The 15,279-nt window shown below is 47.1% G+C and overlaps 1 protein-coding gene across 3 annotated transcripts; it reads left to right on the top strand.

The window, feature by feature from the left end:
* The first annotated feature begins 574 nt into the window (after nucleotides 1-574).
* LOC146764775 (TOG array regulator of axonemal microtubules protein 2-like) lies at nucleotides 575-14,612 on the top strand. Of its 3 annotated transcripts, XM_085563808.1 has the most exons (7): nucleotides 575-4,516; nucleotides 5,694-5,811; nucleotides 6,768-6,871; nucleotides 8,080-8,284; nucleotides 9,440-9,656; nucleotides 10,725-10,811; nucleotides 12,987-14,612. In XM_085563808.1, exons 1-7 carry the CDS (start codon nucleotides 4,434-4,436, stop codon nucleotides 13,220-13,222), a joined length of 1,050 nt encoding a protein of 349 aa, XP_085419934.1. In that variant the 5' UTR covers nucleotides 575-4,433; the 3' UTR covers nucleotides 13,223-14,612. The 3 variants fall into 3 exon arrangements, with proteins under 3 accessions (XP_085419934.1, XP_085419933.1, XP_085419932.1); XM_085563807.1 differs by lacking the exon at nucleotides 12,987-14,612 and having other exon boundaries at nucleotides 575-1,880; nucleotides 2,612-4,516; nucleotides 9,440-10,879; XM_085563806.1 differs by lacking the exon at nucleotides 12,987-14,612 and having other exon boundaries at nucleotides 9,440-10,879.
* The last annotated feature ends 667 nt before the right edge of the window (nucleotides 14,613-15,279 follow it).

Genomic DNA, 15,279 nt, shown 5'->3' with positions numbered 1-15,279 from the left:
GGCCGCTGGTGCCCAGCGCCGAGAGCAGCTGCGCCGTGGGACTGGGCAGAAGGACACGGCCTCTGCAGACCCACAGCAGTCCTTGCAGGAGGCACTGTCCTCGCTCGGCAGCGATGACTGGTAAGAAAGGCCCCGTTCACTCTGCGTCCCTCTTAGCACTAAGGTTGGTTAGAAGTGAGTCTTGCTGGTGTCTCTGAGCTCCGAGAGCCCAGAGTGCCAAAGGGCACTGGTGAAACCACTGCAGAGCACTGAGAGGATAAAGATTTGAGGGCAGCCTTTTCTCAGCCTTGCTCGGCAGCAGTGCTCCAGCTGCAGCAGCTCCATGCTGTTTCCTCACTTTGCCTGCTGCTCCATGGGGCTGCAAAGGAAATCTTGAGGGAAGGGAGAAAGCTCTGGAATGAGATGATTTGCTGGCTGAAGGCAGAAGCAGGATGGCAGTAGTTTTGAGTGCAGGTTTGGGTGCCTTGGGCCACTGACCCAGTGGGACCGAGTAAGATTCCTCTCTGCTCCCGCTGCTGCCAGCAATGGCAGGTGACAGGGTCTCCCCGTGACTTCCTGCACGGCAGTCCCAGAAGCAGCTCCAGGGAGTTCCTCTTTCTGAGAAACCGACTGAGTTGTGCTTTCAAGTCCCTCATTACTCCTGAAGGACTCATGGCAGAAGAGAAGGAAAAAGAAATAAAATCCTCTAAGAATCTTGCACTTTTGAATTCTACTTTTTCCTTCTCACTGCTTCATATGGGCCTGAGATGTTTTGTCAATACTCACCACGTGTCTTGAAATTATACACAGGCAGAAGGAGGCCCAGAGGTGATAACCCTGCAAATGTTAGGTGATATTGGTTTTCTTTTTGGTGTCTTTTTGATCACTCTCTGGTGGATGCTTCATTCACACAGGGGTAAGGCCTCCATTCACACTGGCATAAGCATGAAAAATCTGCCCCGATGCATCTCCTTGTGCAGTCGCCTTTGCTCTGCCCTTTCTCTTCCCCATTTCTCTTTGGTGCCCTGTGAGGTGCAGAGAGCTTCTGCAGTTGTGGGGGTCAGGATGACACTCAGGGGTGTCTGTGGGATCGGTCACCAGCCCTGTGCTGCAGCCCTGATGCCTCACAGACCTTCCTCTAGCTGAGGGCCTGCAGAAAGCAAGTGCTGGGAGATGGAGTTGTTTGCACCTTTTAAATAGCATGTTGCTGTTGTGGGGGTTGTTTTAGGTAGGGGGTTTTGGGAAAAGCCAGAGTTTCAGCAGTTCTTGCCCAGGGGTGGAATCTTCTGGGATATCCTGCTGCTTTTTTGAGGAATGTGTGAGGTGGAGTGGAGGGGGTGACAGAGAGGCCTAGATTGCAGAGTGGAAACTCAGCTCCAGAGTGCCAGCGCAGACTCTCCCTGCGGAACTGCCTGCTGGGGCTGACAAAGAAGGAAAATGTCCCAGGAACAGCCCCATGGGACTGTGTCTCAGGGACAGGTACAGGGAGGTGACAAGAAACAGCAGCATGGTCCGGTCTCACAGCTTCTAGGAAGGAGTGACAGAGGGGCATCATGTGCCAGAGATTTCAGAACGACTGTCTTCTTAAATGGCCACAGATGAAGAGTATGAAACCCCTCTCTTTGCCTCTTGGATCTGTGTGTGCTTTTGACAGCCACAGTATCCTGTGGCTATGCGTTCCACGATTTCATGTACTCCTTGAAAAGCACCTCCCATTGTTCGACTGAGCTGCCAGCCTGGTAATTTCAGAGGGTGCTGCCTTGGTGGAGAAAAAAATCAATCTTTTGCCTTTCAGGGAGCTGAAGGAGAAGGGACTCTTCACCATCAAACACCTGGCTGAGTCCCATTCAGAGGTCCTTCTCTGTAGACTTCGTGACGTTTGCTTGGCAGTTACCAGTGAGGTGAGAACATTGTTCTGAATTGTCCCCCATACTTCATACACGGTGTGTAGAGTAGGTATGTGCTTCTTCCTCTCCATGTGTGCTCAGGGTCTGCCTTCATTTCTGGTTTTAGACCTTCTATTTCTAATGTCTGTCAGCTATCTGTAGGATCTGTGTGTACATGGAGCTGTATTTACTGGAAGTTTGGGTATGTGACACTTGTCTTTGAGTGTGGTGCCTTTATAATGCAATGTGCAAATGCAGAAACGGAGGCACTAATGACGTTTTTTGCCAGAGTCCCAATCTCTGCCCAAGCTGTAATTCAGCAAATTAGTCTGTAGGCCTGCGCCTGTGTTTTCTGTTTCCTGGCTGAGTGCTTCAGTTGCTGGTGTTGCTTTTTTGAACTGGAGGACCTGACTCTTTTATCTTTATGACTTGTGCCTTTATGATTTGAAAGCAGCCCTTGCTTCAGTTTTCTAGTAAAAGAGCCTGAAATCAAAGCCATGGGCATTTTAGAAGGGTTAAGTAGAACACTTTAGTGAATTTTTTTTTAGGCCTGCAGTATGCAGGTCTGAGGCCAGAAATTGGTGCCAGAGTAAGTGCTTTTCCATGCTTGTGCTCTTCTGCCCTTGTTGTACTTTTATGTTCCTCTGGACACAGTGGGACATGTTGTCATTTCCTGGGACTTGTGTTGAAGGCAAGTGGTTTTCTTTTCAAGGTGATTCTTATGTTTCCCCTCATGACTTCCCCAGGTGACCAACCTCCATTCCAAGGTGTCCTACTCTGCAATTGTCACTCTGGGAGAGTTCTTTGCAACCCTGAAGAAGGACATGGACTCTGAGGTGGATGAGGTTGCTCCAGCCCTTCTCCAGATGGTGTGGAACTGCCCAGAGTTTGTCCAGAAAGCAGCCTGTCACGCCCTGGGGATCATGGTGGAGAATGTGACTCCTGCACGAGCAATGACTGCTCTCATGGACATGGGAGCCAAGTAGGTTCTCCTTCTTTTAGTGAAATTGTTCACCTTCTCCTGTGTGGGTGGGGGGAAGGCATGAGAGAATGGAATGGTGGGAGGGAAGGGTCCTGTATTCTGCATCTTCTGTGAACTCAGTGACTTGATTCTCCGATCAACCTCATTTCTTTCCTCTTGTCACCTGTTTCTGCCCTCCTGCAGCCTCTTAGTTCTCAGAATCACAGAAGGGTAGAATATGGACAGCTGCAAGGGGCCCATCAGGACCACTGAGTCCAGCTCCTGGCCTTGCACAGAACAGCCCAAGGGTCACACCAAGTGCCTGAGATTGTTGTCCAAATGCTTTTTCAACTCTGTCAGGCTTGGTGCTGTGACCACTGCCCTGGGGAGCCTGTTCCAGTGCCCAGCCACCCTCTGGGTGAAAAACCTTTCTCCTGATATCCAGACTGAAGCTCCTCTGACTCAGCTTCCTGCTGCTTCCTGGAGTTCTCACAGTCTGTCAGATTTTCCTAGAGGTGGTGACTGCTGGGGAAGTGAAAGTGCCTGCAAAGGCTAAGGATAGAGCCCTGTGCTTTTGTGGGAAGAGGGACAAGTGCAATTGCAGCTGTCAGCTGCAGCTGGTATTTCACAGCGCTAACCACAGAGGCCCTGGGAAAACCACGTCTCCTCATGATGCCATTACCTGGAGAAATAAGGAGGGTGCTTGCTGGGGTGTGGAGCACATGGGGGAGAATCTGCTGGGTGTGGCACAGCCTGCACAGCAGGTACAGCTCCTGCCAAAAGGAGTCTTGTGTGACTGTCCTGGCCATAGAACTCTACTTCCTATTCAAACTGGTGTTTCATGTTAGCCTTGACATGATGAATCACTTGAAAGGCACCTTCACAGGCCAACTGCCGTGGGACAGTTGAAGCAAATGCTGCCTTGAATGTTGGTGCTGGGCTGGATAGTTGCCAAGAGACACTTTCTCTAGAACAAGACAATCTGACTAAACTGCCTGCTACCCTTTCCTCAGCTTTGGAACAGGGTAAAACATTCAGATGTTTCCCTTGCCAAGCCTCACAGAAGAAACAGGCTGCATTGCTGGATATTCTGCAACTTCACAGCCCACAACATGTTTTCCCTATGTTTGTTTTTTCCCGAAGGTCTGCAGATTTGGGGTTAATGGGTGGAAAGAGTCTAAATCCTGCTGCAGCTCTGTGTAGTGGGTGCCCTCTGATGGATCAGCATGAATTGTCCTTAATTTCTAAATAATTAATATGTAATCTATTTCATTAATCTTTCTCAGAGTAAATACTGTGAAAGAAATGGAGTATCAGGTAGTGCAGGGAGACTGAATTCCTCCCTCTCCCTTGCAGGCAGTCCTTCTGTACAATGCTAACATTGTGTTTACCTGAGGACAGCACCTTCTACAGGTGTCTGAAGTTGCAGGGAGAGCCCAGGCCTGCTTCCCCCAGCAAGGACAGGGAGCAGGCTCTGGCCAAGGCCCGTGCTCCTCTTGCTCCTCCCTGTGCCCAGGGTTTGCTCTCTTCTTCCCAGGAGCCGCCACGCCCAGGTGCGGAAGTGCGCGGCCGAGCTCCTCCTGTCCTTGGTGCAGAGAATTGGAGTCATGAAGCTGGCAGGCACACCCAGGGCTGAGAGGCTGGCACACGTGGCAGGGAAGCTCGCTCAGGACTGTCACCAGGACACAAGGTAATGATCTTAATTTCACCTCCTAAAAGAGGAAAACCATTTTGTGTCTGGCTAGAAAGGTAAAACCACAGAAGAGTGGGAACTAAAGGAAATATGAAGTTGCCACCCTGTGTGAATAAGGGTCACAGCATCATGGAATATGCTGAGTTGGAAGGGATCCATCAGGGTCATCAAGTCCATCTCCTGGCCATGTGCAGGACACTCCAAGAGTCACTCCATGTGCTTGAGAGCACTGTGCAAATGCTTCTTGAGTTCGGTCAGCCTTGGTGCTGTGCCCACTGCTCTGGGCTGCCTGGAAATGACTGTACTGGGTAACCTGAGGTTGGCCAGCAAAAAGGAGCATTGCCAACTGCCTGTGGCTTGAAGGATTCTTTACTGAGATCAAAAGAGCTCAGAGTAACCAGTGCAACAGTTTTGTTTGGCCTTAGGTGCACAACACAAAGACAAAGTGTTGACTAATGTTCATCCCTGAAGGATCCCAAACATCCATTTCTCATTAACTTAAGACTTTCCTAGAAACATTTCAGGGGTCTTTAGCCAACATAGTCAGTCATTCTAAACCTGCTCTGCAGATTTCTACAATGCTGTTATCTGTGTCTCAGTGACCTCCAGATTTCTTCAGCACGAAAATTGTGGTTTCCTAGTGACAAAATCAACCCAAACCACCAAGATCCTCTTACCTGGATGGTGAAATTCCCATTAACAGCTGCCAAGAACACCACAGCAACTAGCTGCCCCTGTGCATACATATAGCATAGAATAATCAATAGGATGCATGAGGTGTTTTCTCCTGGCTTCCCTCCCTGTTAAAGAAAGACAAATTATTGTGCAATGGTAGAAGGATACTGATAATAGGCTCTGACAACACAGCAGATGTGTTTTGCTTGTTCCCTGGGATCTTTGATCCCACAGAAGCACACCCGCAGTTTCAGAGTGAAATGGTATTTTTCTGTTGCCCCACCTTCTCTTGCCTCTTGTGCTCAGCTGACAGCACTGTGCAGTGTCAAGAGGAAGTACATCTCCCTCTTTGCTGAGTAGGTGATGCCTTCTCATGCAAGGATTGCACCTGTTGAGTTTAAGGTATCAGCCTCTTCTGTTAACACTCTTCCTTTGTTTATTCACCTTTCCTTTGTTTCCTCCCTCTCTTCCTTCTGTCATTCCTGCTGTCCTTCCTTAGGCATTATGGACAGGAGATGGTGAAACTGTTTCTCAATCATCAAAAATTTAAAACGCTTTTGGAACAATCTCTTTCCTCCCGTGATCTGGAAGATATTCTGACAAGAATTAAGAAGAAAGTAAGTGTTTGTCAGGAGAAATGTCTCCTTTGTGCAAGTATTGCCACTGCTAATATGAGATCAAACACAGCCAATCTGTCCTTATGTCATTCCTCTTGTGGTGAATCATTTTGCTTCTGGCAATGAGCTGTTAATCCTCAGCCTGTTCATCTGCAGACCACAAAGGAATTGATATTATTAGGGAAAAAGTGGGGTTTTGAATATTTTGAATATTGGTCACAAAGAGGAAAGAGGAGAAAATGGATTTACATTTAAGCGTAAGTCCCCCGCTGCCGTCTCCCTACTCTGCCCCCAGGAAAGCAATTAAGTGAGAATTGTGCTTCTGAAGATAACAGAGTCTCTGCAAAAGACACTGGAAGTAGTAGTAGCAAGAAAATTTCCAAACATACAGAAGATGTCCAAGTCAATCCTGGTTACTACAATTACTGTCTGTCTTTTGGGAATACTGCCCTGCTGTCAAGCCCTGTGGAACTGGAAGAAGCTTGCTGAATTCAGCAGCATCCAGTGGGAAATCCTTTGTTTATTTGGGGGAGGATTTTATTTCTTTTAGCAACATTATAGAAGGGAGCTTGCCTTTGTGCAGGCCCAGAGAGAATGAGTGTTGAACCAAACTGACTTCCAACACAATGGGCCATCCCCCAAAAAGTCCAGTTTTTTCTGTTGCTTCCTTTAAGAACACCCGTTGCCTACCAGTTTTCATTATTCCAATTTATATTCAAGACTAATGAATTTGGGATTTTAGACTTCTTCTCAGTCTGGTAGCGCACATCACCTGCCTCGGGCTATTGAAAACAAAGATTTGATATCACTGAATCTCTGGTCTGTTTCCATCTGTAAGTTAGGAAATGTTTCCCTAAGTCTTGGTAGCAGTGATCCTGGTTCCAACTTGTGTTTTAAACAGGGAATTTCCATTTTTATATTCTAAAGATGGATGGGGTTTCTCCGTGTCTTTGTAGGGGATGGAAAACCAGAGGGGTGAACGCCCATCTGTCAAGGAGCCGGTGAAGAAGAGGAGCGATGGCTCAAAGAAGCCCCAGGCCACATTGTCTTCTACTAAACGGTACTGAGCACTTCTGTTAGATGTGAGAAAGCACATGACAAGTTTACATGTCTCTTCCTCAGGAAAATCTTTCTGGCAGTGACCAGTTCCACAGATTGTTTCCTTTCCCTACAAATGGTCTACAATAAGAAAATGTCTACCTCTGCATTATGCTGAACACAACTTCAAAATTCAAACAGGGTTTTTGTTTATCTGAGTGGAGTCTTTTTCAGATGGGTGTTTTGATGAGAAGGCCCAGTCTAGAAGCAAGATGCCATTCCACAAAGATGCAGTTCTCATCCATGTGGTTTGGCCTGGCTGAATCATGGTTTTCTTACCCTCAAACAGTATCAAGTTTGAGTAGTGAGTAGCAAGGCAATTCCTGAGCAACTTTGGTCAACAGGTGTTTTGATATTCTTGTCCTTCATATAATTTGTTTGATGGACAGCATGTTTGGTTTTTTTTGTCCTGTGCAATCAGCATTCAAGACAGGAATTTGCTCCTTGCTGTCTCTTCTTGGCAGTTGCAGAGCTACTTGTACCTGTTCTCTGATAACAGAGGGGATTTATTTAGCTCTGTCATGCTCAGCGGCAACAGGAAAATGACCACATGCCTTAGTAGCATAGCTAGCATCTTCCCATGCTCATGGAAGAGACAGGTTGATCCAGGAGAATTGTTCCTAGTGGGGTTGTTAAGCTGTGGATCTAGTCTCTAGGGAAGTAAATGAAATGTGAGCACAGTTCTGGGATGTCTGGCTTCTGTTTTTATCTCTGTTACTGATTTTCTGAATCATTCAAATACGGCCCTGTTCATCTGTTCAGATGCATCTGAGCTACTTTTCCAGATTGTTGTGCCTGGTTGTAGAGACACTTCTCCAGAGTGATGAGTTTTCCTTATTATAAGACAAACACGTCCCATATGAGGAGGCATTTGAACTTGGAAGTAGCATCTCTCTTTCTCCACAAAGCAATGTGAGCTGTGTGCCTTGGAAGCCATCTGAAGATAGATCAGATGCATCTCATCCTTGGTATTCTTGCATGAGAACTGGCGAGAATGTTACTTGCATATTGTCTCCCATAGTGATTGGCATGAGGCCCACGTTGTTCTTCAGAGCCTCATGATTTTCTAGCTTGAAATCACATAATTAGGAAAGCTCCTCAAGATGTTTTGCTCACAATTAACCGAAGGTGTTATCACCAACAGGTTTCTAATTTGGTTTTATTTGTCAGGGTGAAATCTACCTCTGATGGACACTTCCTACACGGTGCAAAAGCCCAGGTGATGTTACCTCCAGCAGTGGAAGAAACGGAGCTGCTCCAGAGGCTTTACAATCTCCTGAAAGCCAAGGGCTTTCAGACACGGATGGAAGGAGTGGCACTCCTCCAAGACCTGTGCAAAAGCAGCCCCCAGCTCATCTCCACTAACATTGTCCAGGTATGTACGGCATCTTCGTTATTCCTTTCCTTTAGCTCCTTTCCTAAGCCTTTAGCAGTAAAGTTAATTCAGTGTGTCTTGACACTCCATGCTGGCTGTTTGGGACACGCTGGTCCCTCTTACCCAGGCAAATTTAATTCAGGTCCAGGCTTCAGGACAAGTTATTTCAGTCCAGCTGTATTTGTCTGGCAGGTGCCTATTGATGCTGTTCATCACCAGAGGATGACAGAATTTTCTGCTGCTCTAACTGCTGCTCTCTCCTACTCCCAGTTGGGTTAAGTGCAGGGAATGCAGCCACTGGAAGCATGGCAATTATTCTCTAGACCAAAAATGCATTTGCATAGGAAGAGAAGTATCAGGCTAGGTTGGTTTAAACCCATTTTTTTAAAAAGAATACTTCTATATCATCCATCTTGTCTTGTACAGGCACAACTCTGGCTACACATTTTCATCCTTGTTCCTATTCCTCCTTGTAAAGACAGTGCTCACCCTTCTTTGGAGAAGGAGGAAAACAGCTAAGGACACATCTCTGCCTTCTCCTCCCAGTAGCTGCTTTCCCCCCTTTTCCAGGAAAAGGTGCCTGATAATGTGGCTGTCAAGGGACTGAACCTGCTCTAATGAGAGCTGTAGAGCAGATTGAATTTCAGAAGTCTACCTGTTACTTAGAGAAATGGTCTGGGATCCTGGAAGAGTTGATCAGAGCCCTGCACTTCTCCAGACACTGGTTCTGAGACAAGGAAAAGAAAACAGATCTCCTCCAGCCATAGTTTTGGCAAAATCATCGTTGCCCTCAGTACTTGAGGCAACTGTAGAAAACCAGACATTGTAAACATCTGCTTCCATACTTCTGAAGCAAACATAGTCTTTTGCATTAATAAATGGAATTGATTTCATGGTTTATAGATGGAGAGAAATACCATAGGAACGATTCTGTCCCCAACCAAACCTCTTAAAAACAGAAGAAAATCTTTCAAGCAGCATGAGGTTGTGCCAACCATTCCAGTGAGTGGCCCACAGGAAAACAGTGACATTGTGCCAGCATGTGCTGACCTGACAGAAAGGATCACTTGCATCTTTTACATTGCTAACTGCTACATCCACTCTTCAAACAAGGACATTTTAATCCAGCTTTCATGTTGTTTGTTCTCATCACAGATTTTTGATTATTTTGTCCTGAGAATATCTGACGGCCACAAGAAAGTGAAGCAGAAGGCGCTGGACGTGCTGGCTGAAATCACAGGGATCCTGAAAGATGCCTTGAACCCGGTGATGATTGATTTGGTGGAAGGAATAACAAAGAGCCTGAACTCAAAGGATCCCAGGATTCGTGCTGCAGCTGTGAAAGCACTGGAAGAATCCATTGCTCATTTAGGTAAGGCTGATCCCCGGCATGGACTCTCCTCAACTGCGTCTCTGTCTCTCCAACACAAGAGACCGCTGAGTGCCTTGATAGCTGCTGTTGGCTGTGGAACGCTCCAGCTGACACCCACCAGAAGCTGTGGAGGTGCAGCCCTTATGCACCAGTCCTCCAGGAGGCTTGAATGTGATCAGCATTTCCCAAAAGTCCCGGAGCCATTAGCTCTGTGCTGTTTGTCTGAAGAGAGAGTCCTGGACTACAGCTTTGCTACAATTCAGAGGCAAAAGGGGTTTTGGAGTTTGTTTGGGCCCCGTCTGACTTCCCAAATGAACAGCTTTGCTGTTGGCATGAAGGGACACTGGCCCTCAGATCTTTTGCAGAGCAGCCACCTGGAAGGCTCTGCATTGTAGGCATTAGCTGCCTATTTTCCACTTTTCTTCCTTGTCTTCTGTTTTCAGAGGGGAACTTAAGATTCACCAAATTCATTTCTTTATAACAAAGAGGTGTAAACCCAGTCTTGTTCCACATGTTTTGCATGAAGCAAGATGGCTAGAGTGAATAACTATATAGGCAACGGCTGCTCTAAAATGCTTTGCCATGCAGATTTATGTCAGCTCTGAAAATGATGCACTGGGGAAATATGCCTGAAAAAAGGAGTGTTGAAGAGGCATCTCTTGGAAGGGAGTTTCCACTTTCTCTTCCTCAGCTGCTCTGTGAACTCACAAACTGCCTGACTCAGTGCCTTTCTGTGTCCCAAGGATGGGGTTCTTCCTTTTTGCTCTGGGATGCAAAACCTTTTCACTGCTTACATGTGACTGAACTCTTGAGGTCCCTGATGTGAAATGTTTGAACACAGCTCCTGGTACAGCAGACAAGTTTGAATTTACAAATGTGAAAGGAGAGCTTTTCTTTTGGAATTTTAAGCCCTGCCAAGTAGGCTGGAAGGAAAGAAGAAAAGGATTCAAAAGTCAGCAGAACTGTACTTTATTTTATAAAATGGGGTTGCCCCTGCCCTTTCCCTCCCCACTGTCCTTCCTGCTATGACCTCAGAAGAGTGAGCAGAAGCATGTGTTTCACTTGTAGATAAAGTATCACTGCTGAAAGAGTTCAGCTACCAGTGGAGCCAACTGAGTGGCCAAGCTCTGCTGGATGTCGCGGAGCGTATCACAGGTACGGCCTCCCCTTCGAAGCCAAGAGGTCTTCCCAGGGAGCATTCACAGGGAATGCCTGGGATTAGACAGCAGAGTAGCTCCTCCAAATCAGGAGGTGCTGAGCTTGTCCCCCCTGCCCAATGCCCAGGGCAGGTGTCTCTGGCAGGTTTTCCCTGCTGCTGCAGAGCTGTGCAGCATCTGAGATGGGGGCGGCGCTGGGCCTGGGGGCTGAGCTCTCACTGGGGCATCTCAGAACCACCCCCAGGAAAGGAAGGGGCTAAAAATACCCCAGCTGGCTCCTCTCCTGGAAGCTCAGGGACATCTGTGATCTTTTAGGGAAAACGGTGGCAAATGCTGTTTCAGGGGATCAGTATGTTTTGTCCTCACAGAATTCTTGTTTTTCTCTTGGAAAGTTATGAGGCTGAACCGGGCAGAGCCTGGGGGTCACAGCTTAGGTCAAAAGTCAACAGACAAATTAGAGGCATGGATTTAGTGCAAGGCAGCCTTTGGGGGCACAGGGGCAGAGGCAGAGTGCTGAGGCTCCCTGGCTGTGCTGTCCAAGTGGCACTGCACTGAGCATTTCAGGCTGTGCAAACAGCGTCTTCCTGTGTCAGCACTGTCCAAAATGCTACAAAGGCAGCTGATCATTGATTCCTCAGAGGAGCTTGCTATGTCAGCAATAGGCAAGGAATGGAAAAACAATAATCTCAATATAGAGTAGAGAAGACGATTGATAGCCTTGCTTTAGGTGGGTTAATGGCACTGCTAATTATGCCAACCTCTTTAAACACAAGGTTTAATACACTTTGTGTCTCAAAAGGGCATGTTCAGTGATTGGGAATGTCAAAGAGCATTGTTTAAGAGAATGTTTAAAGAGCATTTGAATAAAGTAGATCTCCAGCAATAGGGAATTTAGTTTGGCAGTTATTTTGATCTCCTTTTCAAATTAAGGAATTAACCATAAATCAGGATTACTTTAGAAAAAGCAGATGTTCTCTCTGAGATTGAGTAGGAACAGACAGCTGTTCCTCACCTTCAATAGTCACTGATATCTTTAATTACATTTAAACTCAATTGAATTCTCATTTTAAAGTGGGTACCATCATCCTTTTCCTGCTTAGTAGAATTGGTTTTGGGTACTTTCAGGAGCTGTTTTGATGTTGATGACTGCTGGTGGATTAACAGCATAAAGAAAATGAAGTCTCTTCCACCACAGAATAAGAAATGGCTACTAGATAACACTTTGCCTGATCAGAAAATAAGAATGGTCTCCAGATCATATCAGGTTTTGATCTCTCAGCCCAATCTGCCATGCAAGGAGCCTGTTGGTAGTAAATTTTTGTCTGTGTTTGATATAGTTGAATTCAGAAAATGAGCAGAGAGCAGATTTCAGAGACAATATGAGAAAACACTTGTGGTTTTGTTACATTTCAGTGCCCTGTGTAGCATTTTTCTCCCTCTATGTCCCTATTTCACTGTGCATTATTAAGAAAAAATGCAATTAACATTGGGAGGGGAAATGGCATTAAAATGTCATTTTAAAATGTGGAGATGCTGAAATGCCCCATCAGTGGGGTCTGGGTAATTATCTAAGACACCCTGAGGTTTGAAAAAGGTCTTTGTTGGAAGCCACAAGAGCATTCTGCCACAGACATCAGCTGTCACTGACGTTTCTAATCCAACTGTCAAGCAGCAGCCATCCCTGGTGGGCTGGAGCTTTGAAGTGTGTGCTAATACTGCCCTTTGCTCTGTGGCACTGAGCAAAGGGAAGAGCCAGATTTGGCACTTGACATCAAAGTTACAACAATGGAATCATCCCTTTTATTAGAAATCTCTCCATTTCCTCTCTACGGTGTATTTCCACCTCTTCATTGTGGGTTTAGACAACTTCTTAATGGAAATAAAAGGCAATTTGGCATTTCATTCATTGTTCATGCAGAAAGAGATTATGAAATAATTTAGTAAAGGTACAAAGTCTGCAACAGGGACAAGGCTCTGGTTGGAGGATTTAGTCCTGAGGGGTTGGTGGTTCTGTTTCAAGGATGATCAGCTGCTTTGCCCATTTCTGGATCACGGGGTTCTGTGCGCTATTTTGCTGATCTTAGCCAGAGAGGCTTCCAAGAAGCAAAAGCAGAAGTAGAGCCTTGTTTGCATTGAGGTTGGTGGTTAAGAAGCTGTGCCTCTCTCCCGGCAGTGCTTGTGCAGTGGGTTTATGCAATAAGCCCTGAAGTCGTCCAGCACGACGCCCTGCCCGTGCTCTGGTCCTTCCTGGAGAACAAGGCGCTGCCTGTCCGAAGCGCCAACGTCCGCATGGTGGCCACCAAGCTTGCCTCTGCCCTCTACGAGGTGATGGGCACCAAGCTGAAGAAGTGTGCTGCCAGCAAGCCTCCACACGTGCAGGAAAACCTGTCCAAAATTTTGGGCTGGTGAAGACGTGATCTTCTCCAGGAAGCTGACCTATGCTGAGTTGGACACCTCCAGATTTGCCTTTTTAGCTGTGCCAAAAATGACAAAATCCTAAGGAAGGGTGTGCATCTGCCCCCACTCTCTCCATCGCCCTTCCTAGTCATGGGGCCTGAAGCAACTCCAGACTGAGGACAAAGGGAAGGCTGAGCATGGCTCAGCCTCACACAGAGGTGAGGGGGAGCTAGGCCACTCTCTGGTGCGAGGAAGGGTCCTGTGGCAGCCCAGAGAGCCTGTGCACATTGCCAGGGAACAGCTGTGCCCTGCATGTGTCCCTGCAATGAGCTGTGCTCCCAGTGCCCCTGGAGCTGTAGGGCTGCTCATCTGTGGGGCAGGGAGAGGAGCAGGAGGGTGCATGTGCAGCTGAGCCATTCCTGGAAAGCACAGGGCTCTGGGCTCCCTGCTGTCCCAGGGCAGCCCAGAGGCCAGGCTGTTCCTGTGGCAGCCCTGTGCAAGTGGGTCAGGGTTTTCCCCTGGCCTGCCTCAATTGTCTGCCGGCAGGAGCATGTTTCCCTGTGCAGCTGTTTAGAAACTGGCAGGAAATGAGTCCCATGAAATACGGAGCTCCAGATGCTTTAGGTTTGCATTGCTGCCTCTGTTAAACTTTGTGTCTTCATTTTGCAGATCTGACTGGTCACAGTCTTACTGAGAAGTTTTCTCTGGACACTTCCAATGTTCTCTTACCCACAAAGTCCTTGCTTCCTGTCCAGAAGAGATCTCTTTCCTCCAAGCTCAGGAAGAAGCTGTTGCCTGCCTGAAGAGTGTTTAAAGAATAGGATTTATGCTTTAGTCTTCATAGCTACAGATGTACATATGTTCTGATCTTTAGATGTAGTTTTGAATAAATGTGTTTGATTGTATCTTGAAATTTTGATTACATATTTTTAAGTGTATATATTTTATTTTGATGATTTAAAAAAAGGTAAATAAATAAATAAAATTTAAATAAACCAAGAGGAGAATGTGAGACCCAGACCTATCTAGCCTGGAGGTTATGGGAGTGTAGCTCACTCGATGTGCCAGTGTCTCACCACATCCTTTCATCACTGGGCCTCTCCTCTTCCTCTTCCTCTTTTGCCATGTGTTCTTTGTGTCATTTGTGCTTCTCTTTGTTATTTGGCATTACAACAGGGCCACCCATTGACATGTCTGGGGCACAATGGACCCACAAGATCCTGTATAGTCAAAAGTTTTCCATGTGTGGTTAGACAGGGAAGTTCGGTCGGAAGACTGCCGAGATGTACGGGAAGATAGGGCCCTGCCCCGCCAGTCTAGTTAACCAATAGGAGATTAGTGATGATGTAAGCAGACGATAGTTATTTAAGGCCATTCAAAGAGGAAATAAACGCCAGTCTGCCATCCACCACATTGGTGTTCATGAGTGACTGGCCTGAATGACCTGTAAGTTAGTCGTCGTGTCTTTCTCGAACCGGGTCGCCCTGCCTCGAGAGAGGCAACAAGTGGTGCTTAAATCCAGGAACACGCCCCCCCACATACGGGAAGGCGTGGCCGGGAGATCGAGATTCTTGCTGGATGAGTGAAAGGCGGCCGGAGCGGCAGGACAGACTTCGGCTGGGAGGATGCTCCCGTACCGACGAGATGGAAGCCCTCGTCAAGGTAGTACTGCAACTGCATAAGCAGTTTGGTATTGATTGCAAGCCTAAAGACTTTGTGCAGTCATACGAATGCTGCAAATAGGGGCCATTGACTGCCCCGTGGAGATTCTCCACCCTAAATGCTGGGAATAATGCACCAAGGCACTCGCGGATGATGTCATGTGCTCAGGCTCCAGCAAGAGCCTCAAATCGTGGGGGAGGACACTGCAAAAGGTGCTGCAAGAACAAGAAACCTGAAGGCAGCTCAGAACTGCCTGCATGTCACTCCAAAATTAAGAGCCAGAGCGACCACGCAAACCTTGTTTAGCGGATGCTCCGCTGAGTCTACTGACTCATCACCCAAAGATAAGGAACACTTCCCTTTATCCTCGTGGTCCCCTAGTCCTGTCCGTAATTCACCCGCGGAAC

The sequence above is a fragment of the Lonchura striata genome, chromosome 31 (assembly GCF_050655825.1).
Source record: "Lonchura striata isolate lonStrDom1 chromosome 31, ASM5065582v1, whole genome shotgun sequence".
Lineage (NCBI taxonomy): Eukaryota > Metazoa > Chordata > Aves > Passeriformes > Estrildidae > Lonchura > Lonchura striata.
Note: the sequence above shows the minus strand (reverse complement) of the source record. Positions and strands in the feature narration are given on the sequence as shown.

Bases quoted from the DNA above. Each gene is read 5' to 3' on its own strand.
- LOC146764775 (XM_085563807.1), top strand. From the start codon at position 4,434: ATGAAGCTGGCAGGCACACCCAGGGCTGAGAGGCTGGCACACGTGGCA. The intron at 4,517-5,693 runs GTAATGATCTTA...GTCCTTCCTTAG, and splicing joins GACTGTCACCAGGACACAAG to GCATTATGGACAGGAGATGG. The intron at 5,812-6,767 runs GTAAGTGTTTGT...GTGTCTTTGTAG, and splicing joins TGACAAGAATTAAGAAGAAA to GGGATGGAAAACCAGAGGGG.